General features: G+C 41.1%; 1 protein-coding gene and 1 long non-coding RNA gene across 2 annotated transcripts in view; one reads left to right on the top strand and one right to left on the bottom strand.

The window, feature by feature from the left end:
• Positions 1-21,903, bottom strand: part of mettl24 (methyltransferase like 24) — a 31,480-nt gene extending 9,577 nt beyond the window's left edge. The window contains exons 1-3 of the mRNA XM_041064158.1: positions 21,279-21,903; positions 5,102-5,200; positions 1,554-1,687 (exon numbers count right to left, since the gene is read on the bottom strand). Coding sequence (XP_040920092.1) covers positions 1,554-1,687; positions 5,102-5,200; positions 21,279-21,611 — 566 coding nt within the window. The 5' untranslated portion in view covers positions 21,612-21,903. The remainder of the gene's footprint in view (positions 1-1,553; positions 1,688-5,101; positions 5,201-21,278) is intronic.
• On the top strand, positions 772-21,911 carry LOC121199459. Its single transcript, XR_005896450.1, has 3 exons — positions 772-899; positions 21,428-21,527; positions 21,775-21,911. It is a non-coding gene; the product is annotated as an uncharacterized LOC121199459 (long non-coding RNA).
• Positions 21,912-23,347: the final 1,436 nt, after the last annotated feature.

Below are 23,347 nucleotides of genomic sequence, written 5' to 3'. Positions count from 1 at the left end.
GTGTGTGTGTGTGTGTGTGTGTGTGTGTGTGTGTGTGTGTGTGTGTGTACACCATGAATCTAGGTCAGATAGGGGACACGGGGAGGAGAGAATCACTTTGCGTATCTAGAAGAGTGGAACTTGGGAGGGCAGTTTGACTTGATTAACTGTTCCATTTGGGTCTTCGGATAGTTCTTTTGTTACTCGTGAAGTTTCTGTTTTTCATAGGATTTCATTTTTTAGGTCGGCTCACTGTTATTGCATTAGCGAGAGTTGAGGGCCGACTTAGCATAAATTGAATTCATTCCAGAGGTCTTAAGGGATCAGTTAGATAGGTGGAAAAATGCGGCTTTCATTGACTTGAAAAATCAGAGCTGTGAGTCACATTTTCCCAAGTGGATATTCAGGTCAAATGTTAAAATGTTTGCATAAATCACAGAGAGGACTCATTATAACATTCCTTTTATTTTTGGTGCGTGTCCATGTAGCTTGTCTGCATGAGTCTGCATGAGTGACTTTCCATCAGTCAGCCAAAGGACTGCCAATCTCTCCTTTTGACCCCGGACCCCTTCTCCATAGCAAGGCAAAAAGCCAGAAACAGCAGTAACCCTGCACCCCCTCCCGCATCAGTATCTGAGCCTTGCCTGCATTGATGCCAGCACACCTGTGTTGTCTCTCAACAGTCAAATTAATAAGCTCCCTCTCTCCTGCAGCCAAATCCCTTCAGACCTTTGCAGCCCCTCAGCTCAGCGGAGACCCAGCGGGGCAGGACCCGGCTGAGCTGATCCACGACACAACTGGGAGTGATTGACTCTGCAATCTTAAGAAGGTCAAATACCTTGGTGGCCTGGCTGATTTGACTCAAGATTACTTGCCACTCAGTGAGAGGAAGCAGAAGTGGAGTGGATGTGATGTTCCAGGTGAGTAAGAGTTAATGCTTAGAGAGGATTATCTTTACTCTCATTACAGTGTTTCACAACAATTTAAAAAGCCTAGTCCAAAATATTAAGACAAGGAACAAAGAAACCTAACTGCTACCTGGCTTGAAAAAGTCAGCTGAATATCTCCTCTCTGTCAGAGAAAAACAGAATGAATACAGGCTCAGTGACCAATGAACATGAAAAGACAAGACTAACAGGGAGCTTAGACAAAGATACACCTCCTCCCTCTATTGTGTGGACTTTTGATAATAATCATTTTTCATGAAACAGTGAGGGACAAAGAAAAAAAAAATCTAAATTGTCACAGGTGAAGTGACAAAAGCAGCAATTATGACTGGATATATCACATCCTGTCACAGAACCAGATGGTCTGAATAACTGTGGCGTCTGCAGATAACTCACTGACTGTGTGAAAGTTAATGTTGTGAACATTCCTGTTACTTGTTCGGAGGCTGTACGTCGCAGCCTGTCTCATAGCTAATGCACAGACTGTAGATTTTGTTGTATGAGTGATTACGATTAGGACTAGATTTATATTCTATACACCCAGGGCTGATTTTGTAGCTGTGCCACACAAATCTAGTAAAACATGAGCATGCATGTATGTGAGTGTTTGTGTGTGTCTATACGCACCCAAAAGAGTAGATCCTGCAGTGTTTGCTTTGTATCCTGTGGGTCAGGCTGTACTGAGGGTCCAGGCACACAGCCCAGGAACGCTTGGGCCCCTCCTGAGCAGCTTCTTTACCAGCCAATGATGAACACAACACCTGGACACAGAAAAACATGCACATATTATATGAGTTTTATTGACTTTAGAGTTCCTCCAGTGTTAACACGATACTTGTGTTCTCAAAGAGCTAAAGAGTATCTAACCTCTTGCTTTAAACTATAAGGATAGAGCTGAGTGACGCACAGAAAACAGATATAGCTTAAGGAAATGTATCTCAACCATGTGTAACTATATACAGTTCATATGACCATAAACGTGGCCTGTGTGAATGATGTGGAATATGTGAATAATTTAGTGTGTTTATATATGACTTTATACTCCACACAGTGCAAAGTGTATATGAAGCTGAAGCAGACATGGTTTGCATTTGTGCTCTTATCCCTCAGACAACTTTTGTTCTGTGGCCCCAAAAACTGTTTGAGTGCCAAGTAGTTTAAACAATCACCCCAACATTTTAAAGTCAAGAGTGTTAGCTTGGCTGCAACACTGTCCTGATGTTGTGAACATCTTTTTCTCCAGATATCTTAACATAAATGCCATAAATCACTGGAAACTGCTACTGAATTTGACCCTGGACTGGCGTGTGTTTGGGCCTAAGGGATGATCTGCAACGTGCATACTATTCATCATCATATGCAGCTGGGGCTGATGCATCAGCAGTATTGCCAAGTCTCCCTATTAACAACAGAGTGAAGGAACAGGAAAATGAAAGACAGATGATAAACAAGGAGAAAATGGAAGTATTCCTTCTTTAGGTACTTTATACGCTGAAAAATCCTGTGAGTGTAGATTGGCAGGTTTTTTTTTCAGTTCAGTTGAACTTTTTGAGGACCTGTATCCTGTATACAGTATCCTTATGTAAAACTCTACCAGTCTTTGGGAGGGTGGTTCTCAGTTAACTATAATTCATGGACCAACATGCGTAGTGATTATGTGAGTTTCCGTATGTTTGTATGAAGCATGTACCTGCATAAACTGCGTACATACATGCAGTAAACATGTGTGTACATGTCAGCGTGTTGGTTTTGTGTTGTACATCTGCAGTTTTACAAGTGACTAAGCTTTAGCAGTGGAACTGCTGCTCAAATGTTTGCTGTCTGGTCCCTTCAAGCTCCATCTGCTGCAGAGATTCAGTTTGCTGAGAAAGGAACAATATTGGCTTAGACATGATTATACGCAACATAAATCTGTCTGTGGCACTACTGTACACCATTCAAGTGTGAACAAGATAGCATGTATAAATATGTGTGTGTTATAGCTCTGTAAATGTGAAATAGAGAAATGATTAGTGCTTTCCAAAAATATTCCGTTGTCAGGGAACGATGAGCACTGTATCCCAGCCTCTTATAAACCCATCTATTGTTCACTAAAAATTGACATTTTTCCATTTGAAACTGTTCATTATGTTTGTTTACATTCTCAGGAAAACACCAGAGTGGGTTAGATTTTTCCAGCTTCAGAAGAATCTCTTTGTTCCTTTGCTGTGGCCCTTCAAATGACCGTCTTCCTCTAATCAGAGCTTTCAGTGACAGGTCAGGCAGGATGGGAGCAGCTGAGTCAAAAGCAGTGGCACAGTTTGACAGGGAATAAAAGTCACCTGATGTGTGTCTTTGTTGTAAAGAGCACAAGAACTGCATTGTACATGTGGGTGGTGCTGTAATGTATTTAAATGAATTTGGAACACGCTCCATTATGCCCGTCATTGTTAATGAGTTCCGGCTGAAAGCATTCATCAGCACACAATGCACACTGTGCAATGAAATGCAAAATCACTCTTGATTATTTTGCCAATTCACATCTGCAGACTTATTGTTGGCGTTGAACTGCTGACTGCTGAACGCTGTTACACCGAAGGCTCAGCTGTAAAAATTGGCCCCAAAGAATGTTTTCATTGAGAAAACATTTCATTATAATGGATGAACAGTAACTACTTGTTGTTGTTAAGTTAATCAGAGAAAATTATCTACAGTACATTTCAGGTTGTTAAAAATACTTTTATAGAAACACTTCTTATTATCTGTGTGTGTCCTGGTGTATGGCTGTAAGATACACTGACTGCTATTGATTGGACATTTGTGTCGCAAGTCATCTCCCTGAGTAACAGCTCCACCAGGCACTGTGTCAGTCAGCATTACAGCTGAGGATGCTGCTATGACCAGCTCCCTCCACCCTCGTCTGTCACTGTCTATGACGGACAGTTCCCTTCAACAGATTCCCACAAACACACACTGACACACACTCTCCCGCTTAGACAATCTCTTTCTCTCTGTTCTTGTCCTTGTCCCTTCCTTTCACCAACACAAATACACATACAAGTGGCTGCACACACACATCCTGGGGCTAATTCATTATGAGCTGAATGTCTGCTTTGTGAAAGATACAGAACGAGTGCTTAGTAATTTGGAGAGGAATACTCTGTGTTCTGGCTTTGCTGTGTGAGGGAAATAGATAAGTTGCTGATTTATCCCCAAGTCAATTTAATCACAATAAAAACCGCAGCACACGTCATCCAAAATATGTCCGTCTATGTTTTGGACAGTAAAGACGAATCTGTGTCATTGCATTACCTACACAATAGGGATAAGAAATTCCAGGCTTTCTAAATCCCTCGATATTTTTCAAATTATGATTCTTAACATCTTAATCGATTTGCAGTAATTTAATACTGACATAGACCAACAAACAAACCACAACGTCTCATTGATTAAGCATGAATAGAGGGGCTGTGAGTTCCATCTGTATGGTAATCAATAGAGTAATGAATTATGTGTGTGCTGTCGAGCAAGACAAATAATGTTGGCTGAGCTGAATGTGAAAGAGGCGCCAGTGTATCTCAGTCATAGGCTGACAGATACAGGCTCATTCTGATATACATAACAAAGACCTGTCAAAATAATACACTTTTTGGCCTTCAGCAGCAACAACCACTCCAATTGACTCTCTTTAACCCACTGTCTCAATGGTATATTTATGCATCTGTTTGCAATATTTTGTTAATTTGAGCTGGGGCATAGGCCTATGTTGCAGCAGAGAATCATGTACAGCCACAATCACAAATAAAAAGTATAGAAGAACATTAAATGTCATGTTATGTTTGCTTAATGTTATGTTATACTGTTGGGTGATTTAATATATTAGAATACATCATATTTTATACTCCCATCTGGCTTTGTATATAAAATCTTAATTTTAACATAACTAGCACATCTGTTAGTAAATGTAGAGGAGTATGAAGTTCAGTATTTTCCTCTGAGCTGTGGAGTAGTAGAAGAATAAAGTAGCATGAAATGGAAATGCTCAGGTAAAGTAAAGGAAGCTCAGACTTGTTAGTATTTGAGTATATACACTAAGCTGTTACCAAATACAACATTTAATTTTAATGTTATACATGGTCCCTTACAATAGAACAAACAACAACAAGCCAGTGAGAATTCAAAGGATTACGACTCACTTGTGGCGTTGTGATGTAGGTGAGGAACCTTTTAGCTTCTTCCTCCAGAGAATGGCTCTCACTGGCCCAGGGCTCCAGGTCTATGTGCCACCGAGGAGTCTGCAGTGGACCACACACGCACACACACATATGTACGTGATCATTAACAATAAAAAGAACATGAAAATTGACAATTAACTAACATCAAACTAGGCCACCAAAAAGAAATCCAGTGCAAGGACAACAACAAAGGGAGCTTTATTCTTTCAGGTATTATAACCCACTTGTGCATAGCCACTGATGGAACTAGGTCACAATGTGCTCAGTGGAGGATTTTTCCCACCTGTGTGTCAGGTGACAAATAAAGTGCTAAAGTTCATTTCCACTCTTATTTTAGTAAAACGGGGGCTGCTATTTATTCTCAGGCATCCTGTACTGCCAGGTACAGATAAAAAAAGAAAAAAAGTCCAGTTGTGTTTGACAGTGGAAAAGTAAGACTTCACCATCAGCAGGCTGGCTGGAGCAGCTCAGTGCAGCAGAGCCTTGCAAAGCACCGCTGTGTGATCACATTCCTGAAACCTGGCGGAGCTCTGCCTTACAGACTGCTTCATTTCTGCAGGAATGTGTCTGTTTATGATTATAGGAGAGGCCATGAGATGGAGAGCGAACAGGAGAGAGCTGCGATGATGCATTTGTTGCTTGCACAATAATTTCTCTGCACTAACGCCACGGCCAAGTGTTCATTAGCAGCAGCGCTGGTATAAATTTCACAAGGACGCTCCTGCCTTCATCAGTGTTTTATGATGACTGTAGTTTATTTTCACATTTTCCATAGCTGTGCACAGATCATGTTTGGCTTAGCTAACAAGATCATGTTTGGGTTTGTTTGATGCTGTGGGCACATCTGGTGAATAATCTGTAAAGGATGCTATGGTGACATCAGGTCTGTTTAGGAAAATAACCTTGTGTTGGAATTCATTCATGTTTCCATGGTTTTTTTCTTTGTGTCTCTTCTCGCAGTTATGCCCTCCAGTTTAGCTTTGAGATTGCAGGCACAACACAATTTTGCTTCATTGTTTAGATGCTTTCATTGTTGAGTTCAACAAAAGAGGTTTAGTGTGATATGCTGTGAAACTGGTTGGGGTCTTTGATAGTCTTCTAGATAGTGTATAGGGCAAATCTGTCATATTTTCATTTGTGTAACAAGCCAGTGGATAGTATTTGTTAGCTCAACCACATACAAATACTCACAGACACATATTTACATACAGTATAATTCAATTCAGTGAAAGTGTACACGTCTGTGTAGAAAAGATATTTTGGCAGCACTTTTTCTCAATTTTCATGCAGATAAAATTGAGAAAAAGTGCTGCCAAAATATCTTTTCTACACAGACGTGTACACTTTTACACTCAAAACATATATATACACATAACATTAGAGAATATAAAACATACAGAGTACACATATGTATGCAAACATTATATATGTTACTATATATGGACATACATACACACTTTCAGCACTCTGCTAATACATTATCTGAGACACCACCATGTGTGTCTTTTCCTCCTCCAGTGACGCTGATCCTGGACCTTCCAACACAGAGAATCAGCTGTCCCTTTAATGGCTGCAGATCTGGATCCACGTAACACTATTCAGTGTTTGGCATTCAGCCTTTAATCGATTTGCCGCGTGTCAAAACATCTGAATGCTTGTCGTGCTTCAGCTCTCTCTCACCTCTCTCTCTCTGCCTCGTGTCATCCCTCTGTTTCTATTTCCTTTCCTCTCCTCTGTCTATTGCCATTGTCTCTCTCTCTCTCTTTCACTTTCTCTTCAGTGTCTCAATTTAAAGTGGTTGCACCCATGATGCATGATCAACATAATTACCATGCAGGACAAAGAAGATGATGAAGGTTATATGTGTGGGACCATAGCTTTTATTTTCTGCAGTTTGATTTTCTTGATTTGCCTGTTACATAAACAGCATACACACACACACACAGGCACCACTCATTCATGCTGTTTCTTTCACCTTGGCTATGAAGACTGCTTAAAGAGACACATGAAGTGATCAATTTTAAGAGGACATAGTGGCTAGTGGATGGTGGGGAAGCTGGGAAAAAGTATTTTACATTGGATGTACTAATCTCCTCATTACTGGAAAATCTATCCTTTTCATCTTGCATCACGCAACTAACATGGTTAGTCATCGCTATAAATACTGTACATAATACAGTTAGAGTGGTTACAGTGCAGTGTTCAGAAAGGGGTAGCTTGGATTTTTCAGCATGTTGGACCAGTTTATACAATGAGGTCAGTTCCTTGGAGTAATAGCAGGAAAGGCTGCAAGTTAGCATTTCCATTTTATAGGCTATAAAGAATTCATTTCCAAAACCAAAAATGCAGTAACCAGCAATAAACATTGCATTTGTCCATTGCAAGCTGTGGTGGTGATTTAGCTGAAAAACTACATAGCCACACGGCCACGAGGTCAGTCAAATAAAGGTATAGATATTTAATTTTATATCCTCATCATTAATGTATGACAGACCAGTGAAGATTCTGTGCTTTTTTTTTTAAATAACAAAAACAGTGGTTACTGGATCAATATTAAGAGCGATGTCTTCAGATTTTTACCTCTCTCTCAGCCTCCACAAGGACTGTTTGTTTTTCAATTCTTCCATAAAATTTTGATTCAGACCACACAACAGAAATCTTTTTGGCAAACCCCACAATCTGACACAACAGTCCCTGACAAAGAGAAAAAAAAAATAACAGAAACACCAATTCCAATCAAAATTGCTTTAAAAATGCAGCAGGAGACTGGTGAGACCAGGAGAATTTCATAGAGACAGAAAGACTGCATGTCAGTCTGGGAGTCTGTTATTTACACGTAGACAAATAACATCTACGTTTCTGCATGGCAGGGACTCTGAAAGCTCCCAGAGCTCTCTGTCTCCACGCTGCCCTTTTCATCTCCTTACCGAGTCCTTCCTGCAAAGCTCAGCTGTCAGACCCCATACATCAGCCTGGTACAGGTTGGGACAGGATTGCTGATCAGAGGGCAGATATCTGGGACAATGGACTCACTGGGAGGTTACGGTGCATTAAGTGGAACTGAATAGGAACGGAGGAGGAAAAAGTGGAGAAGCAAAGGATAGAGTGAGGGTCGAAGGCACACACAAACACATATATACTACCTGAACTTTATGGGACAGGAGACATTAAATTATTGGTAGATTTTACTAAGGGAGAAGGTGTGCATCCAAAGTTTTTAGTTTCAAGCGTTTGTATTTTGACTGGAAAGAAACACTGCTGTGGAGTTGTCAGACTGACCTGTACAACTCAAGCTTTACAACCCATCTGTTGTCCTTGTGGGCTGTAATTATTTTTCTCTTCATGTGAATTTATTTGGTGAAAAAACAAAATTATTCAAGAACCCAACATCTAAGACAACTTTTGTGCAATACTCCTCTCTTAATGCGCGAGATTGTGTGTGTATGTGCGCACGCGTGTGTGTGTGTGTGTGTGTGTGTGTGTGTGTGCGTGTGTGCGTGCGTGCGTGCGTGCGTGCGTGCGTGTGTGTGTGTGTGTGCGTGCACGCATTATACTATACATGCCTATGAGCTGTTACTAACTGCTGAATCATCACTGAGCTGTGATGAGATTAGTGTTAAGCCCCATGTTCAGTCAAGCAACAATAGGACATCAGCACCTCAGGGACAGCAGAGGTAAGCAGCGTTCGTAACAAACAAACTCAACGTAAGTCAGAACTGACGAACCTCAGCCATTTGGACCTTAATGTCATGATATTAGCCATTGCTTCAAGTTAGTACAATGACATTGGAAATAAGTAAAGTCCAAGTAATTGGAAATTAAAAAAAACCTCAGAATGCCTCAGTTTAAGTGTTAGCACCAAAAGCAGTTGAAGCACATAGTGTATTAACAGTGGAAGTTAGAAGAGTTGAAAAAGTGTTTAGGTTTTTTTTTTTTTCAAAGGTGAAGATCTGAGACCTGAAATGGTTAAAAATGTCAGCTGAAGTGTGATCAGTGAAAGCAGAAGAACTCTCAGGAGAAGAATAGGAGATAATTAATTTAATTCATTTTAGGAGAAAGTTGATTGAACAAATTTTACGCCAGGGGTAATTTAATTGAATTTTATTTTACTATTCTCTTGTCCTGACACATTACTGCCTTTATTTTAATTTATTTTGCAGGGATATAAAAAGGATGTTTATTTTTTCCTGTTCCCCCGTTTGATCGCTTTGTTATGGGACCTTTCTACATGGTCTGCATGTCCTGATGGAGCTGGGTGTGTTAGTGAATCTGTGCCTCTCAGCCTGGGTGTGAGAGAGGTGTGAGCTGCCAGGCCAAGCATGAGTAATCCCTCAGGGAAAAGAAGATGGATGGGTGAACAAGGGATGACTGGATAAAACAAGAGAAGACTGTCTGCCAGAGCAATGAAGGCGGGTGAGAGGAAGATGGTGGTGGAGGGGGAGGTGGAGTTAAAAAAAGGACAAACACGCAGACAGAGGAGGACTTGCACCTCACTGTGAAGGAAGACGAGTTCAGCACCTGTATATGGATTTACACCAAGAATAAACGAAGTCGATACATAAAAATCGATGACAGCGTGGTCAGAGCATCCGAGAGGAAACAGCACAATCAGTGCTCCAGTAAACAAATTGTCACCAATGTATCAAATGTCATGGAGGAGCCAGCCACAGGTGAGCTGTGTCTGCCCATTTGGAAACCATAAGGCGACAGAAGGAGAGCTGCCAAGTCAGCCCCATCTGTTGGTAAAGTAACAGGGCACCTGAGTGTCAAACCTGCTGCTCATTTTTTGCGATTGCTCTCACCAGAGTCCAGACGCTTCAGAAAAATACCACCAAGCTGTGCAGTCAAGAGGTCAAAGCTTTCAGTTAAACAGTGAGTGGAATATATATATATATATATATATATATATATATATTTTTTTTTTTTTTTTTTGTTTTGTTTTGTTTTGTTTTTAACTCTATGGAGTGTCTTGACGTCAGGATATGTACTTTGGCAGGCTATATATTTCTGACAGATTAGGTAAAAAGGTAGCTGTGCGCCAAGTGAAGGTCAAAACATGAAATGGACAAGTGGGCAGAAAGAGAAGTTGTGGCTTAATGAAACAGCAGGTGACTGATTCACATTAACCTCCCCCTGATTTGAAGTAGGTGGAGAAGCCAGGTGAGAGAAACCATATCAGGGACTTATGGACCAGTGGCCTGTGCTAATGTGATTTAGAGAAAAAAAACAAAAAGCTGCTATGCTATATTTTATCAACAATACTGGAAACTTTGGTGCAATGCAGCATGATTACATCATCATTACATTAAATATAAAAGCAAATTTCCAGTATTTTTTTTTTATTCTCACATACCTGAAGTGGCAGACAGGTGTACAATCATGAGATATTTCACTTGGAAAATGTAGTTGCAGCTAAATGTGCTCACGTAAAGGACATTATTTTTAAATGCTACATCATAATGTTTTTGCAATGGAATATGAAATAGCTGGATTGTGTGTATCATTATAATGACAGGAGCATGGGGTTGATTGGTGTAACCATGGGGCCAGGATCACACACACCGGTATGTAACACTCGTGTTGATTAAGCTATAGTAATTGCTTTGCCTGCCAGAAATAATTAATCTTGCTTTCAGTTCTTTTTACCTCCCTCTGTCTCCCAATTATTGTCATTTGAGAGGATTATTAGGTTCTAAATCTGATGTCCATTTGATTGTCGTTGTCATTGTAGCTGATCACAGCTTTGGCAGGTGGTGGTGATGTTTACTGTGGATTATTCAAGTGACAGATGATTGTACAAAAAAGACAGACAATTAGGTTTTTGTGTGAATGGACACTCGTTGTTGTCTACTGCCAGGGGACAAAGGTTACTGTAAAGTTTTGTAAGGAAAACTTTACATCAATCAAACAGCTGGGCCCTGTAGTTTTGGATATTTTTGTGTTATTCAAGCAGGAATAACAGGTGTGTTTGTTGGGTACTATTTTTATTGGCGGATTAATACACACATGGATAGAGTATGTTGACTTAAGATCAACAACAGTGACAATGTCCATCATTTTGAAGGAACATGTGTCACCCAGTGTATTGGTGTGGCTCACTGATATGTTTTTAAATGTTTTTGGACAACAATGGCCAACAGAGGAATAACCTATCTATTTCAGATCGGTTCACTGAAGGTTTTGATCTTTTCATGGGATTTGTTGGCAATAAGGACAAATATAGAATATCACCAGCCTTTTTTTTTTGGAGATGCTGCATACAGTGATTTAATAGATTAGCAGTGTAGACCTCCAAATTAATATTAGATGGGTTTGATTTAATGGTCAGATCAGACCTGTTAATCCAAATTATGCATACTGGCTGTTTAGAACTGCAAAAGTAAAAGCTTTCATAGGTGTACATGACTTGCATGTTGTGTTATATCAGTTGCTAATGGACAAAGCCAAAAATTGAGAATTATTATATTTAAAGCATAATAAAAAGTGTAAAATAAAAGGATATGTAGGCTTCTAGTGTAGCATGATGGTATGATACACACGATAATCACAAAGAATCAGCCTTGCTAATCTCTATCGTTCTGACTAATCTGGGAGATGGGGAGAACTGCAGTCGGACCAGACCCAGCTGTCTCCACTTTCTACAGTCATCTATATTCCCTTGGCAGGCCTGGCTCATCGGCCAATCCCAGCTCACCACCAGAGTACAGTGAGAGACAGAGAGGGTATAACAGAATTAAAGTGGAGGATTACGCTGATCTTTTTTAATAAAGGCAGTAATCTCTGAAGAGTTTAGCCTCAGTCTCAAAGGCAGAGTGATGCTGTGGAAGAAGTCTGTGAAGGAGTGGAGGGATTCATGTGCAGGGGGGGGGTTGGGGAGTGAAGTGTTTGTGAGAGAAAGAAAGAAAGAAAGAAATTGGAGGCTGAGGCACAGATGGTGTGGATGGAGGATGAAGAGATTGTTCTCTTTCTCCACTTGGTGCTGCTTCTCGATCAAAGGAGAAATCTAACAAACCCGCATGTGGTATGCATTTATTGTAATAGAAGCACTGTATGTGTGTGTGTGTGTGTGTGTGTGTGTGTGTGTGTGTGTGTGTGTGTGTGTGTGTGTGTGTGTGAGTGTGTGTGTGAGTGAGTGAGTGAGAGAGAGAGAGAGACAGAAAGAAAGTTGGAAAACGATCCTAGAATTGTTTATTGTACCATGGTGGAGTTGTATTAACCTCTGAATATTATTCGGCACTGAGGCTTTGCAGTCTTGCTCCACTCATTGTGTTACAGCACACACACTCCCATTCTGCAGACTACTTGGCAGTAGCATTATCTGCCCATGTGCCATAAATCAAAGAGGATCGAAGACCAGTGCATGCCCATTCTCACTCAGTAATTTGTGCCATCTCTAACATGTCTCTAATATGTCTGCAACTTATCCTGCAGCTGATAGAGATGTTAACTGAGGAAACGCCCTTTTGAGTTGGACAAATGACCTAGAACTTGAATTTCACGGGGAGTAGAGACTCAAGAGTGTGTGACTGAAGACATTAAATAACCAGGTTGTGCAGATAGCACTTGTCATTTTACAAGTACATGGAATGCATACTTCAGTAACTGATAGAACCACATGGACATATATATTTGTATTGCTTTGCTATTTAACCTGATCTGTTACAAAGCCACAGTGGGAAACCATGGTTGTTAATGGCCTTATAAAATATACCAAACGCTGCTCACACACACTGATGTGCTTTTAAAAAGAAAAAGCAGCTGTGTGTGACTTGGTTTGATTGATTCCTATAGTCATTTTGTGGTCTCCAGTTAATTTGCAGCATAACTAACAGCTGCTCTTATCAGAAAATATATAACCTTTCTCCCGCTTTCACATACACACGCACAAATGCGCCCTCACATGCACGTCTGCGAACGCGCATGCACGTTAAAGTGAGTGTGTTCGCTGGAGTCTTTTGACATGTCCTGGCACATGCCATCAACTTAAATCTCTGTAGAACGTAGAACTGCCCGTTGCCGTGGAAACACATTCCCCTTCCAGTCATATCATGGTAACTTCACTCATGCGTGCATTCATAAATGCATGGAGGCATAAACAGATGCTTCTATATGCCACATCATGGACTGAAATGGTTGCGTAGGAGATACAGCTTGGATATAAAAAATGATTGACACTGCCAAAGACATATTGTCACCTGATTTGATCATATTGCGTTTGAATTTGGCCCTCTTGGCTAGTGCTCTGAAAAGACAGATGGGGTCTTATTGTTAGCAGGCTTGCAGTTAAAACCTGTATGTGTGTGTCTGAGTGTATGAATTTATCTGCGCAAGTGTCTTCCTGGACAATATCCCAGATATGAGATCTGTGTTTGATGTCTAATTGGGAAGAGCAGTGGGAGCATGCTGAGTGCCATATGATGCTTACTTCCTGAGATCTAGAGAGAAAAACAGAGAGAGTGACAGCAAGATAAACAAAGGGAGGTGGTAATTTTCTTTCTCAGCTCATTATTTTACTTTTTTGCCAATTTGTCTGTGTCTTACATTAATGATTACTGAACATAAAAACAGAACAGAATGGCAGGGGGGATGTATATATCTAGCCTCATCATCGCATGAATGACAATGTCCATGGTTGTTTTGTGAGATCACTGGACTGCCAACACTCAGCACTGTCTCCACCAGCACTCAGCTTCTGTGAATGTTTCTAATTTCATCTCCCTACTCTGTGTCTTCCTCTCCATATGTTTTCCATTCTCATTATCACTCAGCATCAGCTATCAAATAAATACCACAAATATAGAGCAAGAGTGAGACACAGAGGCAGAAATATCCTTACCAGAGATGAAGTGGCAAAGTGTTTTAAAGAAGGCTTAGAGCAACTACAAGCTCTTTAAGTGATTGTTTGAAGTTCACTGGCCTTCTCTGTTGCTTTTGGAGCTAAGTGGTGGCGGCTGTGTGTCTGTTGTCTTTGTAACCAGACTAGTGTTGTGTTGTTTGCCAACGATTCGTTCAAAAGAATGAATCTTTTGGGTGAATGAGCTGAACTGAATCACTTCCTGAAATAATCCGTTCATTTCTCAGTTCAGTTGAGCTCTCAGTCAGTTGTGAGCCAATGTGCAGGGATGCGCTCATTCAAGTCATTGATTTGTTTGCAGTGTATATGCACACCCCGTTGTTTTAACAGACTTCCACGATAAACACAGCCATAAAATATTAGGTTCACCTGTATGAGAGGAGAATATAGAGACTCACTGGAGCTGCTGCAGCTGTGATGAGAGCATCAATGGCTCAGACTGCCAGAATCAGTCCCTGCAAGGTTCGCAAGTAATGCCGAACTGTAGATCAGTTAAAAAGACTTAAAAGTCTTAAAAACCAGCGTTCATCTCCGAAATTCAGAGAGGAAACTATTAAAATGCCAAGAAATGTTTGTCCAAGAGACAACACTTCCAGAAGCCAGGGATCATGAGGGAAACCCACTGTTAGGCCATGTTTCAGTTCAGTGTGTCAGACTCCACAGTCCAAGCTCCAGTCAAGCACTGAAGGACTCAGTGAACAAATCGTTTGAACAAAATTTTTTAAATAAACTGATTCTAGTGATTCAGGACACTGAAAAGAGACTGCTTTGCACACCAGTAAACCAGACACAGGTAGCTAAGGTGCATGTCAAATACTACTGAAATGGATTTCAGCTACACAAACAAACCTTAGGCTTTTCAGCGACACACAAAGTGCCATTTGCTAGAAGCAGGTATTCATGGTCTGTGTGAGTGCATGTGTACATGGATTGGACAGTTTAGGTGAGTGGCAAAGATGAGAGTGAGGGCTTCCCATTTCAGAGGTCAATGCACTCATTCATATCAGCTGGGAGGGAGGCTGAGAACTTTCTGGAATGTTCCAGACAAGGCGTCCTTGTCTGAGGGGAGTATTGTGCGATCGAGACTCTGGACTTGACAGTTTGACACTGACTTTTCCCCCCTCCAGTGGGTGTCTTTGTCTGATAGCTGTTAGCACACACAACAGCACCACTGTTTATTCAGTCAGAAACTTTAAGTGCATTGACTGGCTTCTGTTTCTACATCTGCAACATATGGTTTTGATCATCTTGTTTTAGGAAGGGTTTGTATAGAGCTGCATTCTAAAGGCTGGGATCACAAGCTTTCGGGTGTCAGCTCAATCTCAGCTTTAACAGTCACAGTTTTGAAAACTGGAGTTTGTTTTGGGATCTCTAATGTTCCTACGTACAGCACATTGTGTAAACCCTTGCAATTAAATAATCATATTTCTTAAGACTTTGCACAGCGGGTGATTGATTATCTGAAAGGTCTCTTTGTGCTACTTGCCCCCCTAACTTGGCAGAGATTCCAGGTCGGCCTGTTTTCTTTTGGTTTGACTTGGATACTAATCTCACTTTGTGCAAGCAGAGCTGTGTGCCTGTGTACCACTGTTTGCTTCTCCAGGGTGGCTAGGTGTGTGCATGAGGAGTGATACGATGTCAGTGTGGTGATGTGTTCCGAAGGTGCAGGACATCAAAGGGTTCATGTGTCTTAACATGTTTATTTCCCTGCTCTGATTTCTTCTGTTTCTCTGTTTTTGTACGTATTGAAAAACAAGAAGTAACATGTTGCTGCAACCTTTTTGTCCGTATTTGCATTTCAGTTTTACCCTTAACACTCTAGCTTAATGTCTCAAGACTCAAGACACGCTTCACTGACAAAATAAGCACTGCTGACTATGTGGTGAACAGGCACGTACATTTCTGCTTAAACAAATGTCACTTCAAAATGCCATGAATTCTATTTGTTTAGGGGGCCGCTTTTGTAGAATCAGTCAATATAAACGTATAAATAATCCAAGCTAGGGAGGGCAACTGCACTAGGCACTGTTTGTAACGGATGAAATTTTTAGCTCAAGAACAAGGAGTGGAGTGCGACCCAGGTGACATGTCAGTTTCCCAGCCGATGATTTCTTGTGACTCGCCGATTCCCCAGATTCCCCAGCTAGAGGTTAGAGATTCCTGAGAACTGACTCCAGTCACACCTTTGGGATTACAGAAGTCAAACTCTCTCATTCTTTTCTAACAGCCTCTCTCTCTCTCTCTCTCTCTCTCTCTCTCTCTCTCTCTCTCTCTCTCAAGCCAAGGTCTTTCAGCTTTCCAAGACATGACCAAGGTCACTGGGTTTCTGCATTAGAAATTCCATTGGGGGCCCAATACTGGCTGGTAGTGGTTGGCTCAGACAACACAAACTGGCCTTTTTTGTTCTTTCTTTATCCCAGCTCTGAACTAATCAACGCTCAGGAGCAAAGCATTCATTTGGAATCACACTGATGCTTATTTGAACAAAAGTAATTAATACTTGCCTCACAGATAAATGAACTCGTGTCCCATCTAATTAAAAGAAATCATTTAAATTAAAGTGCAGGCTGCTCTGAGTTATTACTGTTTTTTGGTTGGAATCAATTAATGGAATCAAAAGTATTCTGCTCCACTGAAACAGAGTGAATTAAATTTAACTCAGAGGGTCATTACAGTGTTTGTTTAACCCCTCTCTGCTGGACTCCTCTCACTTTTTCTTTGTCTAGGCTGTCAGTGAGCAAGTAGAAACATCCAGTTTGTGTTTCTGGCAGTCTATCATTGTTGCCAACATCAACAGGATAATAAAGAAAACTGATAGTCCCTACTAATAGTTGCCATCTCCCCTGGTATGGCTGTGAAAAACAAGATAAAAAGATCAGTTATTGCATGGAGTTGCACAGATTGCCTTTTTGTCATCTCGACATCACTGGATGATCATTTCAGCCTGGCTCTCTCAGTGTTTCATGTTTTTTTTAAACAAAACTTCTGAATCTGCAAGGCCTGTGTGAAGGGATCCACCACTTTTTCTTCTCTGCTGCCTGCCTATGGGCTTTGAGGTTGAGTGTGCTTGACATGTGAATGACAGCTGGCCTATCAGAGAGAAATCTCTGACTCTGGGAAAGAGTTCCTGTAAAATCTCTGTGGTGCTCGCACACTCACAATACCTTTGCTGTGAAATGGAGACAATGTGGAGTGAGGGTAAGGACAACTGATAAGCTGGATTTGCAGTGAGAGGGCTATATGTGTAACAGTTCAACATTAATAATTCATGTCTACATTAACTAGGGGATGTTTGTGTTTGGCTTCTTTCTTGGTAGGAATGTGAGGAGTGGCTTAAGAGGAAGCAAGAATAAAATCACTTCCAAGCTGCGAACTGAAGATATTGTCATCAGAGAAGTAAGAGAAAAGAAATACTGAGGAGTAAAAGCAGCAGTGACTATCAATAACCTCTTTTTTGACGGGACTTATGAGAACATAAGTCTCAAACTTAAGAAAGGTCCTGTCTAAATTGTCGCTTTTAGCACTACTTCCAGGACTGTATCTTCACTCCACACTGTAGGAAAATTGTTCACTTCAAAGTTGACTGTACAAAGCAATAAGGCAATTGTTGCAGTTCACTGCTGGGTCAAGATACTTCCTGTTAACTGCTGCTTAAATTGTTGAGTGCAAACCTTGTTTTGAGAACTACACATAAAACATAGTTAAAAGTAAATATGTCTGATAAGACTGAAGACCTCAATTTGTTGGTGTAACATTATTATTACAGCTGCACATCTCAGCTAATTAAATACTTAGAGATGGGATGTGGGAAGTTGCCTAACGTTAAAATAACAGATTCTGGGGAAAAGTCAAGTCTTTTTTTTTGTATAACCCCAAATCTTCCATCAGTTAGTCTCAGGGGCCATTCCCGTCTCTACAACTATGACACCTTTTATTCTAGGACACTTTGTTCAGATAAAGACAAAATCAGCACAAAAACACCCTTTGGCAGGAAGAGGAAAGTGGGAGAAACCTCAGGAAGGAGGAAGCTTTCTCTTCCCAGCTGGACAGACATGTATTAGTTGCCGTACAGTATGTACAGAGTAGACAGAAATAAAGTGTTGTCCATTGTGGATTGAAACTGTATTATTGTGAATACAGATCTCATTGGCAGTGCTGATGAGCTGTAAGATGCAAAAATAAAACTCAAGTACCTGTTTCACAGGAATAGTAGGACCACAATACCATGAGCATACAGAAGGATATGGGGTAAAAGACGAGCACCTGCAAAAACAGTATAGGGTGACAGACTGCCTAGAATATTAATGGTCTTATTTTTAGTTACGCTAGCAGTCTGGCTTTAGGGATGGCAAGTCTGGTCCTTCTTGACAACTTCTGACTCAACTGCCATGAAATTTGGTACGGTGATGCCCACCTCAGAATAAACTGTAACCTCTAACTTTTCATCTGGCATGCTGTACAAAACTGCAATGTTGCCATTTACTAGTGCTAAATTGAGATGGTGGACATGGTAAACATCATATCCACATTACACTTTAAGCTCTAAGTACCACTGCGCCTTAATACACCTCACAAAGCTGGATGTGTACACTGTAGACTTTGTTATAAGGTTTTTTTTTTATTTTGGATGGTTATTTGTAGAAATTATTCAGGACAGATTTTGCTGCCGTGATAGCATCACAGCCATGCAAGATACAGTCACGAGACTTTACAGGTGTGTAGTATCAAAATGAAGGCTGAGTTGGAAAATGGGCGTGGGCTGACCCATGAGTACTGAGTAACCATGGGTCGACTGTGTCTAGTCTAGTCCTGTCCATAGCTTTCAGCTAAATAAATGTATTGGGGTGTGTGTGTGTGTCAGTGTGACGTAAGGGCAGCAGTCTGTTTATTTCTGTGTTAAAGTCAGCGGGCTGAGTCATCGGTGAATGCCACGTCCGCTCTTCTCTGTCTCTTTCTGCCTGTGTCTCTCTCCCTCTTTCTCCGCTGCTGTTGTTTGGCCAAACACATTTTATGTCTGTCTGTACTTTACCAGCTCATACTTCTCCTCTTTTCCAAGTGGGGAATAAAGAGAGGTAAATGACTGGAGAGGATGTGTGTGAGTACATTTATGTGGATGCTTGACAGCTAACAGATAAAATTTCCTTTATACTGGTTATTACTAAAACAGACCCTTAGGCCACACTCACACATAAACACGGTTTATAAAGGAAGACAGAATCTGTCAGCAACAGTCTGCCTTGTCACCTCTCTGCACTTCTGTGGGTTTTGAAAAGAGCTTTGCCTCTCTGAATGATTTCTTGCTTCATTTTGCTGCTCAGACAGCCTCAAAGTCGCGCTGCTGATGACCTGTTGATTTATATGCAAAATCAGTAGAACTCAAATCAATAAACATAATATTTTAAATACAGTGAGGATGCAACGTCTCTCGAAGTTGATTGAACTGTAGGTGTAGTTATGACTGTTAGAAACAGCCGCTCATAAATAGATAACTGTGAGGTGCATCTCGCAGTTTAAAATACCCCTAAATGTTATGTTCCAAATCGTGTGATCGCTTTTGGCCCAAACTGATGTAATTCATTGCATGCCAAACACCTGGACTGAGGGAAGGCCGGCAGACTCTTATTTTTATAGTAGTACACTGCAACTCACTAAATGCTAACACAGGCTTCTCTAAACAAACCGAATGATTAAATCCAGAAATTATAAAATTAGTGATTACTCAATAACATAAGCATTTTATAAAGCTTCACCTCAAATAAAAACTCAATTTTTCTTCTTCTAAAAACCAATTTTCGCCTTTTCCCTCTGGCCAACCAGTAACTGAGATTCTATAGGAATGTCCTCTGAAGTCCCTTCTTTGCTATTCATCAAGGTCACTGGAGGCGTCCTTGTCATCTTCCTCACAGAGCAGCGGTCCTGCTTTCCAGCCCATTATTTTATCTGCTATGCATGAATATGTGCCGAGAGGAGAGAGCAGGGAGCCAGTCAGCGAGCGGGAAAGAAGAGAGAGAGAGAAAGAGAGAGAGAAGTTGAAGGAAGGGAGAGAAACTAAGAGAAATATGGGTTAGAAGTGGGAGGCGAGACTGAAGTTTTAAATTGAGACAGACAGGAGAGATGAAAAAGCAAGAGTAAGGATGAGAGCACGAAGAACAGGAACAAGGTAACATGACAGAACGAAAGAGCAACACTGATCTTGGAGATGAGAGCCTAAAGGGAGAAAAAGCGAGAAGAAGTGTAGGCAGAGAGAAACAGACAGAGTTAAATGGCAGCAGCGCGTGACACAGAAATTTTGTTAAGGGCCCCTCCAGGGCATCTTATGTGACAAATTTTGTGTTAAGAAGCAGGGATAGTGAGCATATGGTGGTATGTATTATTGATGGTGCACAAGTGCCCATCTCTCCATGTGGCATAATAGCCCTGCAGTGATTTCCATGGCATTTAAAACTCAGTTTGTTTTAGTCATTAAAGATTTAAAGGCAAACGCGAACAAGCATTTCTCAACACAAAGTAACAGGAGCAGGAAGTGTAACGAGGGGGGCGCAACAGATAAGAAGGCGAGATTAAGGAAAAGCAGATTTGTTGTGGGTATATATTGATGGTGGTGGTGGGGGGGGGTGTTGTCTATGGAAACTGGCAGTGAAAGGGAACAAAAGGGAGATGGATGGACACGGAGATCAAATAACAAAATAAAGGAAAAGAGCAGTGATGAAAAAAATGAAAGAGCACAAAGAGACAGTAACAGAGAGGGAAGTGGGAGTTTTGTTAAACTGGTGCTTTAACACACCCTTCACAGGTCAAGGGTCAAGCCCCTGGAGTGCATGTATGTGAATAGCTGAGTTTGCTCCAAACGACATTGTCTCTGAATGGTTCTTTGTTAAAGCTGACTTTGTATTGATTTGCAGCTGATACAAAACAACGAGTGTTTGTGTGTTTGATTTGAAGTTTATATTCAAATTACACCTGTTTAAAGTTTAAACATTTATCCAAAAAATAAATATAAATAAATGCAGCTTTGCACAGCTGGAAACGCTGGTGACAAACTGTTTTTCAACTTCAAAGCGTTTCAGAGGCACTCATTCAACATACATTGATTCTGCTGCCTGTTCTTCCTTCATCACCCTCCTGGGATTACTGAGATTTAAGCCAGTGACTCACAGAGATGGAGTGAAAGCTCCTTATTGAGCTGCCCTGTCTTCTACTACACTGATTTCGGATCAGATAACCTTAGAAGAATCTTAATCGAAGCAATTAAGCACTCAGAAGTTGATGGGATATTAAACTTACCTTTCTGTGCAGGCGGAAAGGTGGGCAGCATGGAGGTGAGGAGACCTCTCTGTCAACATCCCTCTTCTTAGATGGACTGTCCTTCTTCATTGTTCGAACGTAGGAGATTCTCCTTTTAATACTCCTGTCTTGCTCCCCTCCCTCTGCAGGGACCCTTTTGGTTCTGCTCTGTTGGCCCAAGTTCTGGATAGGCTGGATGGGATGTCCCAAAGCCAGAGGAGCAGGTGCTCCCCACCGACCTGTCTCCAGGTAAACATGAATGCACAAACACACAGCAGTGAGCAGAATACCCAAACGCAGCAGCAGTCCCAAGGTGAGTCGCTCTCTGCCCATGTCCTTTCACTGTTTTGTCCTCTCTGTCCCTCTGGCTCGCCTCAGTCCATCTCCTCAACTGCAAGTTTTGGTCTGCTCATTGCTTTTTCTATCCCATTCTACACATGCTTGTCAAAGAGTTGTCTTTTTCTTCTCTTCTCAACCAGCTTCTCGTTCCCTCCAGGTCCAAAGTCCACCATTAGACCAAGAGAGTTAACACGAACATGTCAAGAAACACCTCTGCTCATAAACCAACACACGTGTGCGTTACTGCATCTTAACCTGAACGATTGTGCGCATGTTAGTGTGTGTGTCATGAAGCTCTGCAAACACATTTAGAAGTACGATGTGTGCCGCCCCCTTTGAAACCTTTGGGAACTCCCTCCTCACGCTCTCAAGTCCCCCCCTTTTCCCCAAACACACACGCCCCTTTAATTTGCTTTCTTTTTCTCTCTAGATGACTCACATCACACACATACACACACACCACACACACACACCACACACACACACCCCTCTGTTGCTTTGCCCCCTCCCTCGAGTTGCCTCTCCCGCCCCACAGATTCTCGGGTTACTGTGTAACTCTAGATATGGGCAGGGCCTTGCTGCTCCACCAGGGGCCCGTGCAGTTCTCAGTCAGCATCTGCGTACAGTCAACTCTCTCCCAGAGTCTCTCTCATAGACTGCTCAGCCTAAAATAGTGGAGCGGATAATATTAACTTACATTCATTTTTAAATTACATTTTTGTTTTGTTGCAAAATATATGAAAGTTAGATATTAAAAGTGCATAAATGTGCACAGATAAAAGGGGATGTGAAAAATTTGTTTCATTTCTCGGACATACAGGAGAACTTCTGGGGAAACTTCAATGGACAGCAGCTCTCAGTTTGAATTGCTGCTTTTTTCACACTTACATTTTATTTCAAGGATCTTTTGGATCAGTTTTTAATCACGTTACACTGTATTTGGGAGCAGTTCTACTCTACTATACCTAAGAAGCGGCACTATACTTAGTGCTTACGTGTATCCTCCAGTATTATAGAAGGCTCTAAATTAGTTTTTGCTTGGCACTCCGCACTATTCAGTCTGGCCTTGAAATCTTGAGGCAACTTGCTGAAACTAACTTCTGTGCGTTAATTTTTCGTGCCAGTAACTTTCAACAAATGTATTTGTAAGCCAACTCTGCCCTAACTGTCTTCTCAAGTCACTTCATTAGCTTTGTCATTGATTTCCCTCCAAAGACCATTAAATCTGCTGTTGTTTATGAACAAATTAATAATTAGAGCCCCTTCTTGTGCAACCATTTATTAAATATGTTACTGATTTTTATCATCATTTATCAGGACTGCCAAAGCAGATTAATTTCGGACAGAGAGAAGCGCCGCTCACAACAGTTTCACTCGGATGGAAATTAGGATGTGCCTGACTTCACAGAGGGTTCTCTCACAGCTAAATCTTAAGAAAACACAGGATAAGGATAATGCTGCCTTCTTTCATTTGTTTGGAATCAATGACAAATATTTGTGTTTGGATATCAGCTTATAAGTAGCTCTCTACTGCCCCCTTTGGAGTAAAAACACTATTGATGAGAGCACAGGGATTTATGCATTGGATTTTGATTGCTTCTTTCTTATGCTTGTGTTGTATTTTCCGATCAGTTTCACAGTGAGTTTGGTTTCTGAGGACAATTAACACACATCAAAACACACATCTGTGAAAGTAAGTGTTAGTTTGAGAGATATATAGTGCCAAGCTG

The sequence above is a fragment of the Toxotes jaculatrix genome, chromosome 19 (genome assembly GCF_017976425.1).
Source record: "Toxotes jaculatrix isolate fToxJac2 chromosome 19, fToxJac2.pri, whole genome shotgun sequence".
Classification (NCBI taxonomy): Eukaryota; Metazoa; Chordata; class Actinopteri; family Toxotidae; genus Toxotes; species Toxotes jaculatrix.
Note: the sequence above shows the minus strand (reverse complement) of the source record. Positions and strands in the feature narration are given on the sequence as shown.